This window comes from Xiphophorus couchianus, chromosome 3, assembly GCF_001444195.1.
Source record: "Xiphophorus couchianus chromosome 3, X_couchianus-1.0, whole genome shotgun sequence".
NCBI classification, from domain to species: Eukaryota; Metazoa; Chordata; class Actinopteri; order Cyprinodontiformes; family Poeciliidae; genus Xiphophorus; species Xiphophorus couchianus.
Genome location: NC_040230.1, coordinates 16,648,665 through 16,674,048, shown reverse-complemented (window position 1 = coordinate 16,674,048; position 25,384 = coordinate 16,648,665). Strand labels below are relative to the sequence as shown.

Genomic DNA, 25,384 nt, shown 5'->3' with positions numbered 1-25,384 from the left:
AAATAAGTTTTCACTTGTTTGAAATATTATCAAGCTGCCAGTGAAGATATATTTTTCAAATAAATAATTATTGTTATAAAATAAATATTTATTCAGATTCCAATTTGGACTCAAAAATGATACTGAAATAGCAAAAGGATATGATTGTGACTGATTCAGCTCCATTTGTCTGCGTACCTCCCAGTTTCATTTAATCCACAATACTTCAGATGTTAAAAACAGCAGGAAGAATTGTAATAAACTATTTATTCCACCAGATGATGACACACATTGACAGATATAAGTTATTCTGATCATTACATCCAAATGAGAAGAAATATTTGACCAAATATTTCCCCTTACTCCAGAGCTCCGGTTGCAACAATCTCCTTGCAGATGTAAGGACAAAGTTCTTGCTTAGATTATATCTCTGTTGTCGTTATTTATATCTAAATTCATCCTAAACTCTTTACTTGTCGTCACCATGGAAACAGGGAAAGCCCCACATGTTGCCAGGGGAACGAGAGCAAAAATATGTGATGCTGCTCCGACCCCAGCGTGAACGTGGGTGGAAGTGTGCATTCCCTTTGGGTCCCTCTGGGTTGGGAAAGCTCTGATCAAGCTGAGCTTTGGAGGAGTCGTTCTGATCACTTGGCCATGTCTTGGGCCACGGCCTTCCCCATTTTATCCTTCAGGTATGCCAGTTTCTGCCACTCGGTCTTCAGCTCCAACCACTCATAGTATGGCACCTTAAAAGGAGAATAAAGGAATGTTTTAAAATGAGTTTGCGTGTGGTATGGTCTTATTTTAAGCACATGGTGACAAGTAAAAGGATGCAGTTCATGGAACAAGACAAGAAACAGGGATTAAACAAATGCAGATTTTATCTCAGCTTTTCAACACTTTTTATTTGATATTTGCTTATCAGAAAGTCTTATGTAAGTGTTTCAGACATACCCAGCATGTTTAGAACAACAGTCAAACCTTTTCATACATTTTTCAACTTTTACAACTATTACTCAAGTTCAACTTTTAACTGAACTTCCCGAGTTCCTCCAAATAAGCCTGGATGGCTTATTTTAAGCCAACCAGGCTTAAAATAAATGGTGAGTAAATTTTTCCATGAAGATACTGCGTTTTCTCAACAGAAATTTAAAACTAAACCTTTAAAAGTACTTCAAGACAAATGCTAAAACTCTCACTTATTAATATTACGGTATTAAGGGTCAGCTGGAGCTTTCCTTACACAAATTGACAACTCTTATCAGAATATTTGATACCCAGTATGAAGTAGAGCACCACAATATAAAAGCTCATAATCATAATATTAATGACTGCAATATTGCTGTAACAAAGAACTGCTTGGATACAAAATTTGGTTTAATATCACATTCCAAGCACCATGCAGTCACACTTTGTTTGCAGCCAATAGTTGCCAATTGGAAGTTCTCTGGCTTCTTCCATGGACACCATATGTATATTTTATTGACTCAGATGCTAAAGCTCACAAAATCTTGCATGATATGTTTTCCTGATATTGTGCAACTCTTGTATCAAGCCATGCCAACCAAGGTTTTAATAAAATTATGTTCTAAGACTTCTGCAATGTTGCTATTAAGGGAAAAGTTGAAAGAATACGTTTCTGGACTGATCTTCAGCTCTATAAAGCTGTTCCTCATTTATTGCTGTTTTCTGTCGGCTAAAATTCTACCACCATAGTTCCTTGAAACAAGAGACAGCAAAAAAGCACAAAAAGCACAGACTGTTATGGTGTGGAAATTAAAGGAGACCTGACATTTATAATTCAGCTACGGTATTTCTATCTAGACAAGTAGTTATGTAAATTCAATTTTTTTAAATTCTAGAGCACCAATGAGCAAAAAACTGACAAAGAAAAAAAAATCATGTCAAAATCAAGCCACCCAAAATAATTATCTTTTTAGTAATCTACAATACATTTGATAATAAGCAACATGTTGGAAATACTTCCCCAAGGTTCAATCTCATATTTGCATTGAATTGAACTGATCTATAGCTGACACCCTGACTTCTCATACATGCAAGTTAAAACATTTTGCAGAACAGCAAACAGCAGAGGCAAACCGGGGAGGTAAGGAGATTGTCCTAGATGTGAAAGAGACAGAGCTTGGCTTGCCCTAGATGAGGCAAATCTGTGGCTGGAGCTCTATTTATACCACAGACTGCAGAAGGGCCCACCTGATATGCAGTTCTAGAAAAGCTTTAGCTCCATTGTGTGCATTTTCTCAACCTGTCAGGTGCAGCTGCAGCACAACTGTTTGCCTTGCCGCTTTATGATGAAATACTGCTGTCACAGGGCAAACACAACTGATCCTTGTCACAAGCAGCTTTAGGGTAGACAAACTGCCACAGCCTCGCCGTACCTCCACTAGGATGAAGCCAGCCAACTGGAGATGCCTCTTCATCATGACAAAGCGCCCCAGAAGGTCTCTGCTCTTGGAGCCAAAGTTGGGAAATTCCCAACTCAAAAAAGCTAATCTGAAAAAGAAAGGAAAACAAAAACTTCTGGCATAGGAAGAAAAGGAAAGTGAGATCTTTCAGTGATTCAGTTATTCTCCTTCATGACTCACCGCCGTGCCTCTGCAGGCAAATCCTGGGTTCCTCCACCACTTGGTAGATGAGGGGCTTTTAGATTTGTCATGTCAACTGATTTATTGTCACAATCCACAACAATCTCTCCATCTGTTTTAAAAAAGTAGTTTCAAATTTTAAAAAAGACCGTTTGTATGGGTAATTATTTCTACAATTGGTCACGTTTATTGGCCCCCCTCTTACCAATTGTCCATCCATACACCGTATCAACACTGGTGCGAAGGGCGCCCGTATTCCCACCAAACAAACTCTGCAATGCCTCTCTCAGACTGCTCTCCAGTTTGGATAAAGGCGAGTTAGTAGCTGAGACAGACAGGACACTAAGAGAGGGGACAGCGTCCGAGGAACCGGGATGCTCCAAGAGGAGAGTGGCAGCAATGTGCAGCAGCTTCAGTCTATAGCTCTCCACTCGAGCTGGGCTGCCCTCTACAAAAAAGATAAACATAAAGACAAAGGTTGATAAATTACTAAAAAAATAAAAGAGGTTTTCAAGAAGGCTTTAGCAAAAAATGTACAAGTGACGGTTGGAGCAGAAATGTTACAGTGCTATGCTGCCATCTTGTGAGGCACAGGAGGAATTTGGCTTTTGGTCCCCAAAAACAGACTTCACAGCTACTTAGATCAGATCTGACAGACGCAAACCTCTCTGGGTGTGATTTAACAAGCTGATTTACTAACACGCACAGTCAGTGAGAGCCTTCTGGGTGGAAATATGAGCTTTAGGAATGCAAATGTTTAAAAAGTATCTATTTTTGCAACATGTGACATTCAGGAGCAGAAGGTAAGTATTTCTATATCGTTTAACAGCAGCACAAACCAGACAGATGTTTTTATATTTTGCAACTAAGTGCATAATATGCAAGGTGTTTGATTAAAAAGAAGGATAAAAGTGTATTTCTTTACAAGTTTTGTTTTGAAAAAAAGACTTACTTTACAGTAAGCTAAATAACCCATTAAATATGTGCCTGACACAGTAGCAGATTATTATCATCCTTTGACTTGTTAGAAAAAATTGGCTGCAAACGTTCCCCAATTTAATTCCTGTTCTGTTTCATGAAGCTTTAGAGTCATTTATTTCCCTCTCTGGATGCTGGCTTCTACTTCTCCGATTTCAATATTGCCTTTATCTGACTTCCTGTCATGTGCTGAGTGGAGGTTACAGCTGCATAACATAATGCATTGTGCACCCGGAACAGATTATTATAAAGTTTGGATTAACTCATGTAGGTTTGGTTTTTTTCCCTCCCTTAATAATGAACACCTACATTTAAAAAACTGCATTTTGTGTTTACATGCGTCGTCTTCAACTAACATCTAAAATTATTTGATGTTCTGAAGCATTGCAGTCCAAGGAACTGGGATGCTCGCATAGAAAATAGGAAATCAGGCACTTTTTCACACCACCGTATTTTGTTTTCGTGGCTGTTGTTCCTCCTCATCAAATGATATTTTTACAACGTAGATAAAATACTCATAGATTAGTCACCTCTCCTGCCTAAAAGGTAATCATTCTTTAATATTCTTGATGTCTTTTCCAATACATGGTAACCTAATTGCGCTAATGCAACTGTTCATTTGTCCAGACAGAGAACAAATAGAATAGGATAGAAAGCTGAATAAGTTCTTTTCAGAATTAATGTACTCAAATTTATTTTCAAACCTTCAATTAACATCCTGCAGGATAACTGAAAATGCATGAAGGAAAATTGGATGCTCACTTTTAACTCCACTGTTGTAGCATTTCCAAACCCCTTAAAGGTGTTAAAAATCCCCCACCCAGTTAAGCAGTTTACCTTGCAGGTTGGTAACATGACTTGTTTGAGTCATAGGGATGAGATAGTCGGGCTTGGCCTGCTGTAATACACACAGGGACCACACCACATCTGTCTGCAGGAAAGGCTCCAGACTAGCAAGAGACTCCTTCAACACAACATGAACCTTTCAAGAAGCAGAGAACATATAGAAGTTGAACCAACTGGGCACAGTCAGCAGATCTGCAGCACTTCAACTCGTTAATACCTTTCTGTAAAACTCCTCTCCTTTGCTCGGCTGGAAGCCAAGCCTGGCAAAAGTCATGAGCAGATTGCAGAGCTGGAGAGTGCTATACTTTTCACTCTTCGCTGTGTAGTGCTGGGGGAAACAAGAAAAACATGACAGACGATGAGGAGAAAAAAAAATAAAAAACAGTTAATCTGAGGTCATTGATAAAGCCCTGGATAACAAATAACTGACCTCAGCAAAGGCTTCAAAGAGAGGAATGTGGAGCCATTTGAGGAAGCCCAGAGACTTGGCACAGCGCGTGACATCAGAGGAGCTGAGCTCAGGAACTCTGGGTAACAACTCGCTGGCTATTCGTTGAAAAACCTGAGAATGGTTGAAATTGAGCTTTCCTAGAAAGAATGAAAAATGAGTTATTGCCATATTTATTCTCCTCCAAATCTAAATCAACATTGAACTTTACAACTTAATTAGTTGTTTTATAACCAATAGAAGCAGCTTCCGTTTCAGTGGATCTTCATTTTATTTTCAGAGATATTACCGTATGCGAAGGCCAGATCCATTATTAATGGAGTGGTGAACTCAAATGAGGGTTTCTGGAGGAGGTGGTAGGACACAGCTCTGAGTAATGGGATGCTTCTGCGGTTCTGAGCTGCCAAAGCTACACAGACTTTCCTGATATCTTCAGCTGAAAAGCCCTCCGAGAGCTCTAATGCCTGCAAAAGATTTTTTGTTTTTTAAAAAAAGAGGTCCTTATAATGGTTTATAAGTGGGAATCTTTAGCAACAACATTCAGTGGGATTCAATTTCATGATGGGAGGCCTGCTGAGTATTTGACTGGTACCAGTGGTTCTCAATAACAGCAACATTTTAATAAATTATAATAATAAAATTATATTTATCCACCGAACCTTTATCAGCCGCATTTCCTTCCACTTAACTTTCTATTAACATATTTGAGTTCTGAATGGGGGGAGGTTTACCAACAAGAGCACGCTGGACTAATGTCAAGTGTGAGGTTTTCCTCATGCAAATACTACATTACTTTTTTATTAAATGTTCCAATTCACTGAGAAAGATATATCAGTTTTACTTCTTTAATTGAATGAAGTATTTCTACATGTAAATAAAATAGTTGATACCTTATCTTCAAGTCTGTCCACCAAAGCAGGTGCCATGTGCTCTCCTTTGGAGATCAAAGCACTGACAGTTTTAGCATCGGCGATTTCTGTCCAGCGCAGCTCCAGCTGTTTTAAGGCCGAGTTCACTATCGCTACGTCTTGTGAGGCTTTCCTCGCCACTCCCCAGTCTATCAGGAAGCCCAGTTGCTTGTAGGAAAGCCTTCGGACTCTCCATAGAACCTCTGTTTGGACAGAAGCCAGTACTGGATGGGAAGGGAGAATCTTCATGATCCAGAGGGTCCGCAAAACACTCACCAGATTGCCATTCCACACCGATGACATCTGGAGAAAAAGAACATATTCACATAAAACAGGCACTATTACCTAATTAAATGAGGAGTAAGTAATAGAGGAACCCTTACATCTTTTGATAGAGTACTCATCATATCAACCAGCCTTGAATCTGTCAGCACTTCATCTTGGTCTCTTGTAAACTTCCCCTTTGTCTTTAGCATCAGCTGAGTCCACTTCATCAGGGAGGCAGCCGCCTGATTACCATTCCCTCCGTACTGTTCCCAAGCAGACAAAACGTCTTCTGGAGCCGACACTTTCTCTATCATCTCATCCAGCTGAGTTCGAGCCAGAACATTGTGATATGGCTCGTCTTTGGTTGCTGTCCGCTCGCAGAACAATCTCTCAGTGACCCATAACCAGTTCCTAACCCTCGGTACCTCTACAGGTCCACCTAAGGGTGGATGAAAGCGGACAGCAGTGGCAGTCACTGCAGCCTGAGAGGAAGACTTGCAGATTAAGTGGGCACATCTGCCCAGCAGGCGGTTGGCCATTCTCTCAGAGGTGAGACTGGAAAGGAAATGTCCTCACAATCCAAAAACACACATTCCACTGTTGATCTGTGAGAAGCAGAGCAGTAGAGTTAAATCTGGATAGTAGTGTTGTGTGGAGGCATGTTACCTTGTCAAGATGCCTTTCCCCACCGATTGTGAGCTATAATAAACCCTTCGTGCTCCTGAACAGTTTTATTGGTATACTATAAGACCTAAACAACATCCTTGACTAACTTCCAGTCATTTTACTGTTGAATATTTGTTGTATCAAATGATAGAATGTGACTAAAACTCCACTTTGTCACTTTTTAAAATGCTACAACACATTGAAATTGTGTTATGAGACATATTGAAAACTGCCTTAATTGTCTTGACAATTAAGCTCAAAAACTGATTGGCCAGTTTATTAAGTCCCCATCTTTGATTAAATGTAAATGTCACCACACAATCACTTAGCAGTTCAATGCATTTAGGCATATAAATGTGGTGTAGAATGAATCAAGTATCAGAAAGGTAAAAAAGGTGACTCAAGTGTATAAACACTGGGTGTTTGCATCAGAGAAGCTGGTCTAAGTATTGTAAAAGGCGTTGTTCTACTGGGGTCTTAACACCAGCACCTATTGGATTCAAAAAGAATGGCCAGAACATTGGAAAAATCTCCAGTTTTTGTGTGCAAAACGCCCTACTGAAATCATCAGCAGCAGAGATTTGCTGTATTTAATTTATAACCTAGGTATAACAAAAACACGTGTTTCTTTTCCGAATTACCATAAAAAAAAAGTTTAAAAAATGTCTGAAACTCTCTGTAGGCAACAGGATATAATTATTATATCAACCGAAGAGTTTTCTTAAAGCGTAATAAAATTAAACTTTCTAAAGTTGTCTTCCCTCTAAACACATAGAAAATATGTACAAAAATAACCCTTCAAATTCATAAGAGTGCCACTGACTAACTACAGAAAAGTAAATCTGCAAGTAGAATGATCAGAAATAACCTATTGAACTTCAGGTATAGTAATAAAGTAATCATCGCAACATGAACAACCTTTGCAATGATGAAGTAGACTTAAAATGGATTTTTGCGCTTATGAGTTTGCAATTCTAATCTGACAATGAATACAAATCTGTCAAACACAAAAACTTTGTCGCACATCCCCACCAGCTCGACTGAAGTCTTGAAACATGAAGATCTTGCTAAGGAGGACATGCGGGTTGTATAACCTGCATTTACTTACCAGAGACTCGCACAATGGAAACACTATATCGAATTCTGTATCAGTGTCACCGTGACTGTATCCGAAAATGTTTCTTACGATTTATTTTTTACCAAAGCTAACACTGAACATGTTCCTATCATGTAACATCAGAACCTGACCTTGTGTGGAAATGAGGAGACGCACTGAAACAACGCCAGTCCTTTTTCCTCATCCAGCATATTAAAATCATAAAACCTGAACACAGACCGCATCTAAAGAATGCTATAATTACCTTCCCGCTGATGACTTACCTAAAATAATGGCTATTTTTGGAAGGAAACCACTCGCATGAGGAAATGTCTGGCAAGCAATTGTCGTCGCAGGGAATTGACGTCAGAGACGCTGTCATGTGACCAGCGGATGAGGCTATGATTGGCTACTATTTTTACATACGATTCAAAACTATAAAATATTGTATTGTAAGGAAACAGAAACATGTAATTGATATTTCTATACAAACATCACAGTAAAATAAACAACATTTATTAGAAATTCTTACATAGAAACAGACATCACCTTTTAGTACTCTAAAAGGTGTACTAAACATAAAAACACATTATCATCTTACTTACATGTCATTTTAATTTTAGCAAATTAAAATGATTTAATTAAGATGAAATCAAAACATTTGTCCTTAAAAAAAGTAAAGTTACTGTTATAAACTAATAGAATCCAAGAAATAAAATATAAAAACATATCTTTGCAAATACATACATTTCTGCATACTGAAATTTGTCTTGTATCTTGAATTGTTTTTATGTAACCTGCCAGATGGCAATTTTGCCATCCCGGCGTGCAGAGCCGCTCAGGACATAGCGATCCTCAGCAGAACAGAGAGTCTGAATACTGTCCGAATGGGCCAGTAGCTCTTTCGTCACTGTGAGACTGTCTAGGTCTAACACCAACACCAGGCTTTTCAGCTGACCGTCACAAAGACCTCCAACTCTGCTCCATCCTCTGCAGCCAACCCAGATCTGGGAAGATGAAATGAAGCAGATCATTAAGTAAGTCCACACCAATAAGTGTCACAAAGCAATAGCCAGCCAGAGCCACTCTGGAATAATTTCAGGCTCTGGGTCAATTTAAGACATGATTACATGGCAGATTAGTTTTCCCATTTAGTTTGACTAAACAAATCAAAATAAAATAGATTTTCTGATTATTAACACTATACTTAACGCTAAAGGAGTTAGAATTTGTCCCTAAGACAGACTGGCAACCTGTCCAGGGTGAACCCTGCCTCTCGCCCGGAACGTTAGCTGGAGATAGGCACCAGCACCCCTCCCGACCCCATTAGGGACAAGGGTGTTAGAAAATGGATGGATGGATGGAGTTAGAATTTGGTGAATAAATATTAATTAGATAAGCTAATAAGCCATGTAAACAGACATGTATTCAGAGCTCACCTGGTTTTTGACTCGAATCATACACGTGACTCCTGAAGTGCCTGGCAGAGAAATTCTTTTGGGTGATTGTTTGAGGTTGTCAGTCTGCCAGAGACACAATTCCACCGAGTCAGAGCAACCTGTCCAAACTTGTCCGCGCTGCAACACACCAACCTTTTAGTTAGATTTGCTGGTCTTTATTATGATTTGGAAAAAATTCTGAAATTTCAGTTTTAAAAGTTTGAGCAGCAAATTATCTTGAAGGTTCAGTGTTAATCAATGCCACCTGATAATATGTAATATAAACTTGTGAAAGAGACTGCTGTATTAAAGTTTTCAAGTCACCTCTGGAATAACAATAAAGCAGCTGAAGCAACTGGGCATGCTCTGTAAGTCATCAGGAAGCACTATCCTCCTCTGTGGAGTGCCACACTTTTTTAGTTCCACAATGCTGTCGCCACAACCTGCACATGCAAAAACGCTCAAGTTAAAAAGAAAGTTTTTTGTTGATTATTCATGAGCAGATAAGACGAAAACTGTAAAGATGGATGAAGAGTTATCTCCATCTCATTTGAGTTTATTAGAATTTTATGCAACAGAGCAACACAGAGTAGCACTTAATTGTACAGAAAAAATAAAAGTGATATGTAGATTTCAACAATTCTTGCATTTGAATATGTTTAATGTGGGACAAATTGATATTCACTCTCTGAATTAATAGTCTGTAGAACGACTTTTCATTGCATCTGCAGCTGGAAGTCTTTAGGATACACCAGCTTTGCACATCTAGAGACTGAATTTTGTTGAGCATATTTCTTTCAAAAATAGGTCAGTTGAACTGAAGAGAGAATCTGTGAAAATCCAATTTTTTGGCCTAGATTTAGGCCTCGCTGTAAATGTGCCACAGCATTTTATATAAACATAAAATCACAACAAAATTTAAATTTGAGGTGATATGAAAAAGTTCAATTGGTATGAATATTTTTGCAAGACACTGTACCTACACAGGTACAACGACAAACATGCACCAAATCAGATTGAAATGACCGACTGAATGAACAGTGTGTACTCACAGCACCAAATGACGCCGTCATAGAATCGTATGGAGCAGAGACGGTCACAGCTGAGGTAGAACTGGCGCTTCACCTTCAGAGTAGCCGAGTCCCATTGCAGGATTGTCCCGTCACAGCTGCAGGAGTAAGCAAGTTGCCTAGAAAGTTGAAAAATAGAAAGACGAAAAAGTGACTAGTTACAAACCCACATTCAACTTGAAGAGACTGCTATTTGAGAAATATTAATTCACTGAGAATAATAACATCTTCACCCATTGCTATGATCTGTGGTGTCAACAGAGAGGCCAGTCACTTCATGTCGGTGTTCAGTCAGCTGTTTGTTGCAGGACATACTGTGGATGTCGATGATGTAAATAGCAGAGTCCTGAGAACCCATCCAGACCTGATCAGGAACCAGCCCCATCATGCATGTCTGTACAGAGAATAAAATTATGTGAAAATCTTCAGAAAAGTGCTAACAGAGTAAAAAAACACAAGAAATGCCTTTAATGTCTGTGTACAATGTTACTATTTATCTATGAAGTACCATTATACCATTAATGTGAGGCATAAGTTGATGAATGCTTAGGACAGTTACTAACACATACAAAATAAAAAAAATAATGACAAAACTTCTAAGAACTAAATTCAAAGTGCAAAAACTGGAAATAACTTCAGCACATTTTTTATTCAACAAAAACTAACCGGCATAGTGGTTAAGATCTTGTAATATTATACTTATAGAAACCTAATCGAAAAACAATGGAAATGTGTGTGAGAGTGAGACGTTCTCTGAAACAATGCTTGGCAATAGCACATGTAGCCAATATATTAGAAATGCAGTTTATTTCTCTAGAAATAACAAAAGGTGTAACAAAAGGGCATTTGTGGGTAGAGTGGCAAAGTTGAGTACATAGATTTCACCCACAGAAAACTTCTCAAATCTTGTCTGTAAATACCAAACAGTCTTTGGTGAAGGTTGTGTGATGGTACAGACAACTCTGCTAACAAACACATGGTCATGAAGTGTTCATCTTGTAGGATGAACAGTTGTGGGATGTTCTGGTAATGCCAGAGACCAATACAACCAAACTGGCTGACTTCCCAAAACAATACCAGTAAAAATATAACAGCATCCTCCATCAAGCATGTGACCATCATTGAAAGGAGAGGCCAGGTTGTTGTGGCTGTATACTATTCTCCCATGCACAAATGATGCCACCATGTTAAATTATTGACAACATGTCTTGTTAAAACTTCAAACATCCAATCAAGGAACAGCACCAAACAAGAGTCAATAGCAGATTATGTTCTTTGGTATTTGCAGAAGATTTTAAAGGTCACAACAAAAATACTATTTGCAAATGCATTTTCTGCACCACTGTGTCACACTGTAAAGATAAATACGCAGACTTGCTAAAAATATAAAATTTATAGCCAAGAAACATTGTTACAATAAAAATAAAAAAAACATTGACTTAACACTAATTTCCTTATTCAGTTTCTAAGTCTATTAATTTTTCCCCAGAAAAAGCAACTTAGCAAATAAACTTAAAACATTTTGTTCTTAGTAAATTAACAAAGCAACAAAGATGATAGCAGTTTTATTTTCTTTTACACAAGCTGTGTTTCGACCAATACTAAAACTCTCACCCACAGGATTATATTATTAATAAGCTTTAACATTCCTTTGAATTATTTTTAAGACTTTTAGTCACATGTATCTGTATGACATCCGTCTGCTCTCACCACTTGTAACTCTCCCGTATGAATGCAATCCTGCAGCATTGACCAGCTAGCTGCATCAAATACAACCACTCTGCCGCCACTCAGCGCCACCCACAGCTTGGGGTTCATCACTATGGGGGATTTTTTGTCCCATAACTGACCTGAAATTGTAACAAAAAACATTTAAATTGTAAGTAAAAAGCAGTTCATGATTCTAAAATAGAACAGAACATCAAATTGTTCTAGAAAAATACATTTTAGTCATGTGCCTTTTTATGTTGTCTTACATTATATTAGTTTATACCAGTTTTTAGGTGTCTGAGAAAGAATCTAGAAACTGAAAAATTAATCTACATTTAAAAGATTTCTATTTATCAAAATAGTTAAACACTCGATATGTACAAATGGCAGTTCTGTGGATTTTATAGGACGTTTTGTGTGCTTTGATTTTGTTTCAGTACTTCAAGCCCAGCCAAGAGACCAAATCTGTTTTTCAGTCCTTGCTTTTGACGGGGAGGCCTTCTCTATGTTGTTCGTAAAGTTTATGAACAGCACATGTGAAAACACTGAGCTTAAATATATTTGTTCATCTTTCAAGGTGAAATTGGCTTGCCAAATTAGAAAAGGAATTTACTATCATGACTTAACGTCAAATGCTTCAGTATTCTCATGATTAATGTACAGTAGCCTGCAGCCACATTATAACCAGAAGAAATCTTTTAGGAGTGTGAAGGACATGACAATTTTCTTCTTAGATAACTTTTTAGACAGCTAATCACTTCAATATGAAACCTGTGTTTAGAAGATCATGTTTCAGTTTCTTTGATTACATAAAGCAGTGTTTTGCCCTGAATTAGATGTACAGTAGCTCTTTAACACACCTGATTCAGATGACTGAAATTCAACAAAAGCCTGCTCAGCCATCAGTTGAAATCAGGTGTGCAAAAGCAGGGAACACCTAAAACAGGGTTGTTGAAAGCCAGTCCTCAAGGGCTGGCATTCTGCATGTTTTAGTTCTCTCCCTGGTTCAACACCCTGGTAGTTGCTACCTCCTCGGCATGTCAAAGCTCTGCAGAGGCCGGCTGACGAGCCACTATTTCATTTATGTGTGTTGAACCAGGGAGAGAAATAAAACATCTGGCCCCTGAGGACTGACCTTAAAAACCTGCTACTTGGGGTTGGGGAAAAGTGACTTGAGGGAATTTCCATTTTTCTCTCGCATGACATCTGAGATATAATGTTCCAGTACAGACCAGCTTTGTTCACTCGAAGAACTCAGTTAGAACATGTCAAAAACATGTGTACAGGAAAATGCACACCTATTGCCCAACACATTAGAAAATAAAGTTGCAAATTTCAGAAAAATAGTTGCACATTTCTTAAAGTTAAACAATTAGATACCTGGAGTGTACAGCAGCACACATACAGTCTGAGGTTCTGCTAAGTCCAGAGATGGGTTGATTTTATGCTTTAGAGTCTCTGAGGTAGTATTAGGAACTATCGTATGAACTGGTCAAAGACAAAAAAAGAAAATGTATACATTACTTTATACACAATAAATGTACAGTAACATAAAACAGTAATACACAATTGACAAAAACTTATCAAAAAGGTAATCCAATTGTTTAGAGCAAACTTCTACCATGTGACAGTTGTAAAAAAAAGTCTTTACACAATGTCACTGCATCCGAAAGCAGAGAAACCAGGTAAGAGAACCTAACCTTCATGTAAGATTCTATCAAAGTAAACCAGCTTGGAAGCTGCAGAGATGGATCTGTGAGGGTTCAGGCAGCCAACAACAGCATCCATCAACAAGACATTAGTCAGAGCTTGAGTCATGCACTGCGGGTCCTGAGAAAAGACAAAAAAGATGTAAATAAAATAGAAGGTAAATACATTTTATCTGCTGAAAACAGAAGGCAACGTGTAGAGTTTTATTGTTTGTTGTATTGTACCTTATCTTGGTCACTCATCTTGCGCCCAGCCCACATCTCTTTGATGATGAGGTTCCAGAGTTTGGTCTCCATCTTTAGATTTGCTTCAAATAGCTCAGGCCTGCTAAAAGTCTTGATCCGAAGACTGAGAATACGGACAAGAAGAAAGGGGGCGGAGCCCATCTTTACCTCCTAAAAAGGGATGATAGGATTTACAATAGCAGCAAAGTAGAAACTTTCAGAATGAGATATCTGAATAAAATATGTTTAACCTGTATGTCTCTGAACTTTGCAATTTCCAGGAAACCTGGCTGTCCCTCTGTGAGCAGAAACAAGCGTTTCTGCGTCATGGCAATTTTTCCGACACCATACGAGGTCTTGACACGCGAGGACAACTTATAAACACATTCGCTGTCGTCAAGGCGGCTGATGACCTCAGAGAGGAGGTTGACATCTTGTGCTTCGGCCTCCGTCTCCTTCCAGAAGGTGTAAAACATTTTAAAGACTTTTGGGTCCACCTTCACATGTTGTTCTGCAACAAAGACAATGTTTGTTGTCAGGGTAGAATCATAATTAAATTTAACAAAACACTAATAATAAATAAATAAATCTCTGTTAACATTTTGAAGATTTGAACATGTTCCATTTTTAATATCACAAAAGCTTGTTCTATGTTTGCCCTTATGACACATTCTTGCAACAAAACATTGACTTCAGTGTTAACAGCCATCAGAGTTTTGGTGCATTTTCTTCCATCTAGCTGTGCATGATTGTCTTTTACATCAGAACTAAAAGAGGAAAATAAATCTTTGTCCCACATACAAAGACTCTTTAAGAAGTGGGTCATGGGTGGGAATTTAATGTCACGCACTGATGACCTCTGACAACAAATGCACTTGATCCGCTCTCACTCTCAGTGTTGTCTGACATGCCAATTATCCTCATTTTTCTTTGAAGATGTGTACTGTGCCTCATCTTTCATTTAGTAACAGAGCAGACTGATTTACAACCTACAAATAACCTATTCTAGAGTTTTTATGGTCTCAAAATAAACATGACATCAACAGCAATGTACCGTCACACTCAGCTGACAAAGTTAGGGACACTGAAACTGAAAGTTTGATCTCCATGTTCCTGACAGCTGAAGCAACTCTAGTCAGATTGTTCAATCAGTTAAGCATCAAAGAGCTTACTAAATTAATTCTAAGTGCTATTTACTTTTATGAAAGATTTAAACAGCTGTTAATACTCCTGAACACATCCTAGTTTGTGGCTCAGAATACAAAATAGGGAATTTGTGAATTTCTTACAATAAATATTATTGTAACACTGCTTAATATGCTTGCAAAAGGGTCAAAAAAAAGGCTTTGGTTCAATTTAGCAAAGATGTTGACATAAAGCATCCAGGATTAAAACTGTCCCTTTGATTTTGTCTTTGAGGACACACTGTAGATTTGATTTTGACAACAGATGGTGGTACACAAGTTTACAGTAACTCTCTATCAATATCGTAATTAATTGAGTCATCTAGTTAAATTATCAACCACACAGAAAAAAGCTTGGGTCTAGAGGACTCCTCTTGATTCATTGTTGGGACTTAAGCTCTCTGGAAAGTAGTCTGATTTGCACAAAATAAACTAGCTGTTTATATGCTTCTTATGAATATTTACTTGAAGACCTTTTCTAGCTATGAATGTCAAATTTATTTGACTATTGGTTATTATGATTTGTGCATTGTAGGCTTATTATACTTGGTATTTTATCCCTTACCATCAGTGAGTGCATCAAATAAGCGACTTATTGTTGCCACATCCTTCACAACTCCACATTCCTGAATGCAGCGTACAAATTCGTCCTGATCCAAGGGAGTCTGAGGAAGTTTAAACTTCTTGATGCGATTATCTGTCCGAACAGCCGGCTTCTCATTATCTGTTTTTATCTAACAAAGGCAAACAAAATGACTTGATTCATTCACCCACTGACATCAAGCTGCAACTGCGACCAAAAACTGTGTAGATGAGTTTGCTGACAGACCTTGAAAAGAAAACTCTTAAGCTCAGGTCTCGTTTGGGCTTGCTGCAGCTCATCTTGATGCAGAGAGTCCACAAGCCATGTGACCAAATGTGTGGGAAAGATTGCCGTGTCGGTCTTGTTGAGACTCTGGAAATCACTCAAAGCATCCAGTCGCCTTGAACATAGCGTGTTGACGAAACCTCGCAAGTAGTAAAATCTGAAGAGACAAAATAGTAGGAGTCACATTGGTGGGTTAAAGTTTTATGTTTAAATCTAAGATCAAGACATAATACCTGGCCAGCAGAGAAGAGTTGTCAGTTTGGACAGAGAAAATAGCATTTCCCAGCAGTTGGATGAGCTCACTATAATAAGCTTGGATAGAGTGAGAAGACAGAAACACTGGGAACTCTGGGAGTTTAAAAACTTTTACAGGGTCGGGTGGTGTTTTCAGCACTGGAGGAAGAACAGAAGAGAATGCGGAAAGAGACGCGGAATTAAACATAAAAGCAAAAAAAAAAAACATTAAGTGAGCATCAGTTTCATAAATGTACTTAATATATGTCTTAACTATGTAGGACTATGCAGTGACTGTTTTATAAATCAATGCAAAACACTCAAATATTTTGACCTGAATGTTATCTTTAACTATGAAATATCTGCAATTTTATGATTTCAGATCTAATTTGCACAGAACGTGTTGGTCTTTTAATGGTTAAACTGTAGATTTGCAAGTTAATAAAGCATGATAAACTAAAATAAAATAACTTAAATTAAAAATGGTGAATGACGAACAAAATCTAATTTTTTAATGTCCAAGTTAATATGATAACTTTAGTAAGAAGACACCCTGCACAAGACTTAAATCAATGATTTCATTTAAGGAAACTAAAAAAGAGCCACAAGTTAAAAGCTTATATATGAGAGTGATTAACAGATTCTTTAAAACAAAGTTGCAATTTTAACACATAAATGTTACATCAGAAAGTCAAATGAAATACTCATATACTGTAATGTGCCACTGAATGAAAAATAATGCTTTGTTCTGCCTTACAGCCATTTAGTTTTATTTCTCTCACCTGAATCAGACATGACGCCCCTTGTGAGCAGTGGGCTTTTCTCAGAATTGATAACCTGGTATCCCCCTAAGTTAGGGAGACTCATCCCCAGTCTTTTACTCAGCTTGTTTCCGACAACAGAACTCTTTCTGCGGGTTAGGATTTCTTGCATGGTCGGTCTGCGTTGTACATCAACAACAGACATTCTGCAGTACACACAGGAAAAGAAACAAGGTCAGTAGACTGACCATGACTTTACAAAGCAATACCCTGACATGCTAAACAATTTCCTTGTTAAATCTTCACATCAGCTACATAGATGGATCAAACATATGAGTTTGTATTTTTTTGCTTCTACTTCTAGTTGTTTATGGCACTGTACAATACAGTGTCAAGAAAAGGTTTTCATTTCCTTCACCTTTGGTCACATTATTTTATTGAGATTTTTTTTTTTTTTTTGGTAGACCAACACAAGAACGTGCATAGTTGTGAAGTGGTATCAATGTTACATTTCTATGTATTTATTGTATAAATAAAACTCGTAAGTATGCAATTTATATTCCACAATTCCCTACAAAGATACAGATTTTTGAGGTTGTAATGTTCCAACATGTGAAACAGTTTCAGAAGGACTTGCAAAGTGCAGAAATTTCACAAGGATTTTTAGGCCTGCTCAGTTGATACAATAACGTACTTCTGCATCTCAGCCCGAGTGCTGAGCTCCATTCGTGCAAAGTAATCCATTTTTTTGTTGAGCCGATCCTTCAAGAAGGAGTGGAAGATGTGTGTGTCCAATACCTGCAACACAGGTATATCAATATATTGATCAATAATTTAGATGTTTTAAATAATATTAGTTAACCTATAACCAAACCTTTGTAACTATAAATAAACAAAAGCCAGAAAATTGAAGGAATACCACTTTGTAAAAAAGCAGCTCATCTGGCTCTCTTGTTTTCAGGAACTCTTCACTGTGAAACACTCGATGTTCATAGTTCAGATGACTGCAAACATCCCTGATTAAAACACAACAGAATATTCTAGCATATTGAAACAGAATATGTTTAAGAAAATGGTCAACCTGCAGCTAAGTGTTCATAACACCTGAATATGTTGACCAGCAGTTCCAGAGAAATCTTCTGGATCTCATGATTGAGTTTGTGTTGCCAGGCTCTTCTTTGTGCACGCTGCTCATTGATGCCCATGCAGCTTGCACTATGGTACTGGCCCAAGTCAAAATGTATCTGCAATGAGCGACTCCTATAAAAGGCAAAACATCTCTTCATTTAGTATGTGTAAGATGGGGTTTTGGTGTAGGTCAGCTTTGATTACTGATCCTAAAGCACACTTGCACCTCTGTATGAAGTAGTCTGCAGCAGCTAGAGGAATTTCAGGGATATCAATAGCATCAGAAAGAGAAGTGGAAACGGTCCCATCATCAATATTCACTGAGATCAAATCATCGGTTTCCTAAACAATCAAAAAAAAAAGGAAATCATATTGAAAAGAGAGTAAATAAAACATCATTTAAAGGCAGCAATATTTGAACTTTTATTTTGTTCTTAATGTCTTACATAGAGTTTGAGACTTTGGTGTTACTTTTAAATGTATACATGTTATTTTGGCAGGTAATGAACTTACAGCAGCAACTTCAGCATAATGGCTCAGATGGCATCCCATAAGAAAGGCAGTCGGAGCCATTAGGAAGTCCAGCATTCCTCTGGCCAGCACAGGAACATAAGGATGCTGCCATGTCAGAGGCTGGGGAAAATGAAAGCAACGATATATTAAAACACATGCCTAACAAGATGCAATACTGAACTCATTTTCCTTTAGAGTTTTATGTTTTATAACCAACATTTTCAAATATAATACATTTTCAAAATTCACCAGCAAAATACAACAAATCAGATGACTGGATTATTAGTTTGACCTTCTTTATTTTATTCTTCTTTGAATGTCTAACAATATGAATTTACTCAGTACAGACACTGTTCAATAGAACAAGTTTTATTTTATTAAATTTTACTTGAATGTTTTAATTATAAGGATTCCAACTGCTTTCTGGCCATCTCTTCATCTCAATATCGCACTGCATTTCTAAAATCGATTATTGTTTGCCATAATAATCATCGACATGGATTTTGAATTAGATAAGGTAGTCCAACACAAACCAGAATAAAAAAACAAACATTGTTTTTCAGTTGACAGATGAGCAGATGTATGGGTTAACGGACCTGCAAAAAGATTAACAGGCTTTCTGCTACTAGCGTCAGTCTTGCCAAGTCAGCAGAAAACAATACAACCCGTTGCTCCTGCAGAAGAGAAGAAAGCACCTACAAAAAGAGAAACACAGAGATGTAACCATTAATCTGAACCTCCTCTTGTTGCGTTTAGATGCTAAATTAGTGTGAAATACCAGCAGTAGTTGCTGCGGTCGGAAGCAAAGGAAAGGCAGGTGGAGGTCCAAGTCGACAGCTTGAAGGCTTTTGTCCTCGCTGGACGGTAGCACGATAGTCAAAGGACGTAATGTAAACATCTGGAAAAAATGGAGCACAAACCCTGCAGTTTTACTGTTTCAGCTAAAAGAAAATTATCCTCTACACAGTGTCAGATAGTATGTTAGTATGAGACTCACAATTTTCTAAGGAAAACTCAATTTTCTAGGTGTGGATCTATTAGATTTTCCTGACTTGAAGCCCAGAAAGGTAACATTCAGCGTTCAAATGAAGGCATGTTAAACCATGGATGTTTATTTGGAATACTCAGATTAATAAATGTGGTAAAACATGTTTAGCAAAATTATTATTACAATGACATAGTCCAGTTAGAACTGGTCCACATACCAAATGAAGCTGCCCCGGAGGTGGAATTGGCACAAGGCTCAGCTTGATTGCAAATTCATTCAGTTTTTCCTCCATCTCTGATAACCGACATGAACTCAGCTGAAACAGAAGACTGGCAAATAATGAAAAGAAATGTGAGACAATGACAGACACAGGTAAAACAATAGGACTGTATCAAAATATGTATGATTTTGTCATAAAATAATGTTAAGACTGATTTACAAGCCATAAATACGGTAAATATATTATATCTACACAGACACAAACTAATCTCAGCAATGTCATATGCTTCAGGTTTCTTCAGTTTCTCACCATGACAGGCAGTCTTTGAGGGCAGTGAAATAAGGATACTTGGATATGACACAGACACCGACAGCAGAGAAACATTTAGAGAACTTTAAAGATCCAGCTCCACGCTGATAACCAGTCGTCCCTTCCTTTGATGGAAAATAGAATAAATTAAACATTTATTAGTTTTCATTTCAGATCCCAATTTTAATTCTATATTATTATTATCTTAAATTATATTGATTGTTTCAAAGAAAACATTTCTTAATAATAGTAAAAAAAACAACTTGACTAGTTGTCTGTCATTGTCTTAAGACATTTCCATTGTTTGAGGATCTTGATTAGTTACAGGTATTTATTTAGCATAGTAACATTTCCTGTTTTAGAGTCTGCAGAAATTATGTTGCTGTATTATTTGAGAAATATTGCATGCTGCTCAGCGTACCAGAATTGATCGATAATACTGCATCACTACTCCATGAGTCTTGTTGCCAAAGACGTCGGTAAAAACCAGGAAGTGGAACTGCTCTTTTTTCTCCTCCCCAGTGACCAGCAGACCACCTGGTGATAAAAACAAAAACATAGAGCATCTTAATGTTACAGTCTGCATGTATGATCCCCTCACTCAAAGCACAGATTTTAATTGATGAAGACTTCTACAAGACATTATATAGATATAAAACTGAATTTGGGATTCAAAACTCATCCCCTATGATTCCAGGATTTGCTTTTTGTTCTGTCATACAGTTCCAAATAACTTTTTAGATTTTTGGGCATAATTGCTGGTGTTTTAGTCATACATCACATGAATGGATCAGCTCAGTTTAGTCTCTTCTAAATTACAAACTAAAACAAAAAAGACTATAAAAGACCACTGTGAGAGAGAACTACAATCGATTTCAGTTCCTCTGTGGGACAGACATTACAATCGTCAGTTCCTCCAGCAGAACTATGTAAATCAGCTGCTGGCTGAAAGCAAACGTTGTCTTCAACAGTAGAAATGATAAAGACATAAAAGTTCAGATCCGGTATTTTATGGCAGGCCATTAGAATAATAAACCAATGGATTAATTAAATATGCTTATGCTTAATGCGTTTTTACATTTACAGTACGTCAGAAATTGTCTAAATCTGGACATGACAATGCGTTACCATTAATCTGCTTTATTGATTTACAAGTGGTTTTGTAATAGTTAGCTATCATAATGTAATTCTGTTTTTTTTTTCTTTATAAGAAATCTATTTCTATGTTTGAAGTACATTTAAATAGAGCTAAATTAAGCAACTTTACTTTCCATACTTAAACATGTCAGGTCATTAGCACACATTGCATTTTTTTAAAAATACATGAAGGTATTTACTTTAATATTGCTACTCTAATTGGTTTATTGACATTACAATAGTTAGTACTTTTCATGATGGATTGCCTCAGAATCAGGGCGTCGTTTCTGCGTTTATGAGAGTAGAGAAAATAAAAATGTTTCACCAGGAAAACAGAGCTGAGGCAATGCCATGAGGTCGATATTTTTTGGTACACCCACATCTTCGCTTCCTGCTTTTCTCTCTGATGCACTTTGATCTGGAAAGATGTAAAGTTGTAAAATGATAAAACTTGAAATAATCCACAGACTAGCAATACCATTAAAATAAAGTAATATCAGGAACCTGAAGAATGTAGGAGACACGATTCTTTAGAAATGATCAGTGTTACGTTGTATGCATCAAATCTTGACTGGTTGTTTTTTTCTGTTTTTCTTTTTACCTGAAGAAGGATGCTCTTTCTTCTTTCTGAGAAACGAGTGGTGTCGTTTTCCATGCAACTTTGATGTCTCATTCTCCGCTGACCTGCTCTGGAAGGGGGGAGCCAGAACATGAAGAATCTCCGGCTCCAACAGGAGAGATTCTGAGCTCACACTGCTGTTACCAGCCTGAATAAGACAGAGGAAAAACATACTGCATTAACTTTTATGCATGCTTTGAGAATATAAAATATACTTTTTACATCTATCCATCAATTATTAGACCATGGATTCCATGATTGTATGTTAAGCTGATTGATTCTGTGGCAGTTGTTTAGTAAATCTTCCTGTATCCATTATGCTGTTTCAGCCATTAAATTTTTGCTATATTCAGTAAGAATTGGTTACCGGTCATTAACATACTCACATATTTTTCCTATTTTGTCAATGTTATAAACATGCAACAACAGTTAACCTCTATTTCAACAAAATAAGAAAGATGTCACCCCAGGTTTGCTAGCGACACTGCAAAAGGCAGCTGAACAAACTAAATTTAGACACAGACACCTTGTAGATTTCCTGAAGCTTTTCACTGGACGCTCCGACCACCACACAGGCTTCCAGCAAAGTAGGCAGCAAACAGTCAGTCATCACTTGGGAAACAAAAGATTATAATCCAGGAGTCAAATGGATCAAATGTGAAACAGGTGATATTAAAAGAAAATTAAGTCATATAAACAAAAAGAGTGTAAAAAATATAATTTTCTACAGGTTGCTATAAAAACCCCAAACTGTGACAAAATCTTTTATTATTACTCGTCACACATCATGCTGTGTGGAACCAACATTTTCTTGCCAATTATAGGGACAACTGTAGCTGTGGAAAAAACCCTCAAGCCACATGATTTTACGTTTCCATCAGTGAATTAATTCAGAACGCAGAGTAGAATTGACCTATTGGACCTTATTATATTCAGAACTTTCCAGAACCAGAATAGGACCTTTAATTCATTTTACAGCAACAGAGTAAATGATGTGAAAAATGTATTTGCTCTACATGCAATTGCTGCAAAATATACAACTTATTAAAAATTGTACTGCGGTGTCCTCGTTTCTATAGTCTACTGAATGCTTGATTGTTTTCAGTAACTGTGACAGAAACTTATTCATAGTAACTCAAAATATAAAGCTGGACATCATTAATAGGCACAATTTATAGAGCTACAAAAGGTTTACTAAATTATCCTTCAAAAACAGCAACTTTTTCATCTTCTAAAATTATTCTAAAATGTCACTCCTGGTCCAATTTCAATCATTTCAAACTCTAAACCAAGATGCTGATGGATGGCTAGATCGTGTAAAACTAAGAGCTTGAAAAACACTATTATATTATTATATATTATACATCAGCATAATGTATAATGAGACTAAAGAGAAAGTACTTCTCTCCAACATTTCTCTTTGGAGAGAGGAGTACCTTCCAGAAGGACATGTATCTCTGCAGCGATCCACCTATGAGACCTGCATGGAAGACTGACCTGATGAAAGCCACTCCTTAATAAAAGTCACAAAGCAGCCCATGTGGAGTTTGCCAAAAGACATCTGAATGACTTTCACATCATGAGAAACAAAATTCTCTGGTCTCATGAGACAAAGATGAAGTAACTCTCTGGTGTGGATGTCAGGCGTCACATTTGCAGGAAACAGAGTTCATTATCACACCAATACCATCCATACAGTGAAACGTGGTGGTGACAGCATCATGCTATGAAAGCGGTGACCACAGTCGGTCCTGGAGGACCGGCATCCCGCATGTTTTAGTTCTCTCCGTGGTTTAATGCACCTGGAACCAATGATGGCTCATTAGAAGGTTTAAGAAGAACATTGACATGCTGAAAATGTTGTTACTACCAGCAGGGAGAGAACTAAAACATGCAGAATGCCAGCCCCCGAGGACCGACTTTGGGCACCCCTGTTCTATGGTAATGATTTGCAGCAGCAGTAACAGGCTACACTATTCAGTATTTTCCCAACCCTATTCATTAAAACAAACCACACTGCTTGTTTTTGATGTTTCACTGCTTCAGCAAAACTGATTTCAGTTCCTAGTTTATTTACAGGCTTTTGTTGAGCTGCAAATAACTGAATCAGGTGTGTTCATGAAGAAAAACATCTAAAACATGCAGGGTGGTATGAATTGAAGATCAGGCTTGGGAAGCACTGCGTTATTCTGTTTTCCAAGAATAACGCAGTGTTTGATCAGTCTGAACAATCTGATTCACTGTTCATGGTAGCTGTGAATCAGACTTTTAATTCGTCTGTAATAGAGGTGCCTTTAACAATACTATGTTAATAAATACTTAAAAGCTCTCAGAAACACATTGATCTTTGCATCCAAGTTGGCAAATACAACCAAATCATTGAAAACAAAAACAGACGAGAGTGATAGAAAGGCCAGTGAAATCCATAGTAGAGAAACACTTGTCATATAAGAGGCTGTCAATTAAAAAAAAGCAAAAGTACAAAAGTAGTATTGATAAGTCTTGTTGATAAGAGTCGAGATTTTTTTTTTCAAAAGTTGCTTTGTTAGTTTAAAAAAACAAAAAGATTTTAATTGATGCCGCTGCACATGACTCAGTCACGTTGCATAGGTAATCATGTACCTGCTTACCTGCAAGGCAATTTCTAAATGCGTTTCCTCATTAACCTTACCTCGCTAAAGTCGTTTCAGTGTTACTTACCGTCTCCCACGCTTTTTTCCTGATTCTTAATTCTTTCTCCTCATATTCTTGACGGCACGTCCAGAACAACTCCGAGCCGCGGTGAACTCCTGCATGAGAAGCTCCGCTCAGTTCCTTACAGCCTGCTTCCTGTTCCCCCGAGAAAGCGCAAACATGCATGTCAATCAGTCAAGTGAGGTGAGTGACGCTTTATGGCGCGGTACATTTAAAGCTAACAACGCCTTTCGCCAAACTGAAGCTACAGAAAACCCTACAGTCTGTAAATTAGTACAAAAGGAACACTTATAAGACATTTATATATTTAAAATAATACATATTACGTTGGTGCTGCAAAATATAGTATCTATGTGACGTTTCACGTTATAAATCACTTTACAGTCTCGCACAAGAACCCCGTGTTGATGAAGATTTAACAAAACAGCAGGCTGTACTGACTGAATGTGGCCTGTAGATGGCGACAGTTTATCAATTACATTTGAATAGTCAATTTCTGTTAAATGAATAAAATGTGAACACATTGCAAATCAAACATAAAGCATTTCATTTTCAGTATATACACTACATGTCTTTCTTACATACAAACAAGCCACGAAGAAATGTTCATTTTACGCATTTTCATGATTTTAAATTAGTTTTTGTAAAAGTTTCTGATGAACAGAAACTTTCATGGACAACATTTTGGACTATAATAACCAATGCATTTGTCAAGATTTGGTTCAAAAGATTGATGTTATAGATGTTCTCTAAACAACACATCAAAATATGCAGGTAAA

At 37.4% G+C, this 25,384-nt stretch overlaps 2 protein-coding genes across 2 annotated transcripts; both read right to left on the bottom strand.

Annotated features, from left to right (window-relative positions):
- Nucleotides 1–229: 229 nt before the first annotated feature.
- Nucleotides 230–8,187, bottom strand: tbrg4 (transforming growth factor beta regulator 4). Its single transcript, XM_028013318.1, has 11 exons — nucleotides 8,082–8,187; nucleotides 6,152–6,640; nucleotides 5,751–6,071; nucleotides 5,150–5,324; nucleotides 4,843–5,000; nucleotides 4,630–4,740; nucleotides 4,404–4,548; nucleotides 2,794–3,036; nucleotides 2,589–2,700; nucleotides 2,382–2,496; nucleotides 230–728 (listed from the first exon to the last, which is right to left on the bottom strand). The coding sequence occupies exons 2-11, from the start codon at nucleotides 6,572–6,574 to the stop codon at nucleotides 627–629; spliced, it is 1,905 nt and encodes a 634-aa protein (XP_027869119.1). The 5' UTR covers nucleotides 6,575–6,640; nucleotides 8,082–8,187; the 3' UTR covers nucleotides 230–626.
- A 387-nt stretch (nucleotides 8,188–8,574) lies between these two features.
- Nucleotides 8,575–24,897, bottom strand: LOC114142069 (DENN domain-containing protein 3-like). Its single transcript, XM_028013125.1, has 28 exons — nucleotides 24,612–24,897; nucleotides 22,438–22,523; nucleotides 21,894–22,059; nucleotides 21,618–21,710; nucleotides 20,577–20,692; nucleotides 20,156–20,280; nucleotides 19,844–19,955; nucleotides 19,417–19,536; nucleotides 19,235–19,333; nucleotides 18,639–18,758; nucleotides 18,352–18,467; nucleotides 18,102–18,257; nucleotides 17,917–18,013; nucleotides 17,692–17,795; nucleotides 17,019–17,203; nucleotides 16,236–16,395; nucleotides 15,964–16,159; nucleotides 15,700–15,868; nucleotides 14,202–14,461; nucleotides 13,951–14,121; nucleotides 13,717–13,846; nucleotides 13,397–13,504; nucleotides 12,017–12,156; nucleotides 10,540–10,700; nucleotides 10,289–10,425; nucleotides 9,561–9,679; nucleotides 9,237–9,374; nucleotides 8,575–8,804 (listed from the first exon to the last, which is right to left on the bottom strand). The coding sequence occupies exons 2-28, from the start codon at nucleotides 22,519–22,521 to the stop codon at nucleotides 8,586–8,588; spliced, it is 3,801 nt and encodes a 1,266-aa protein (XP_027868926.1). The 5' UTR covers nucleotides 22,522–22,523; nucleotides 24,612–24,897; the 3' UTR covers nucleotides 8,575–8,585.
- Nucleotides 24,898–25,384: the final 487 nt, after the last annotated feature.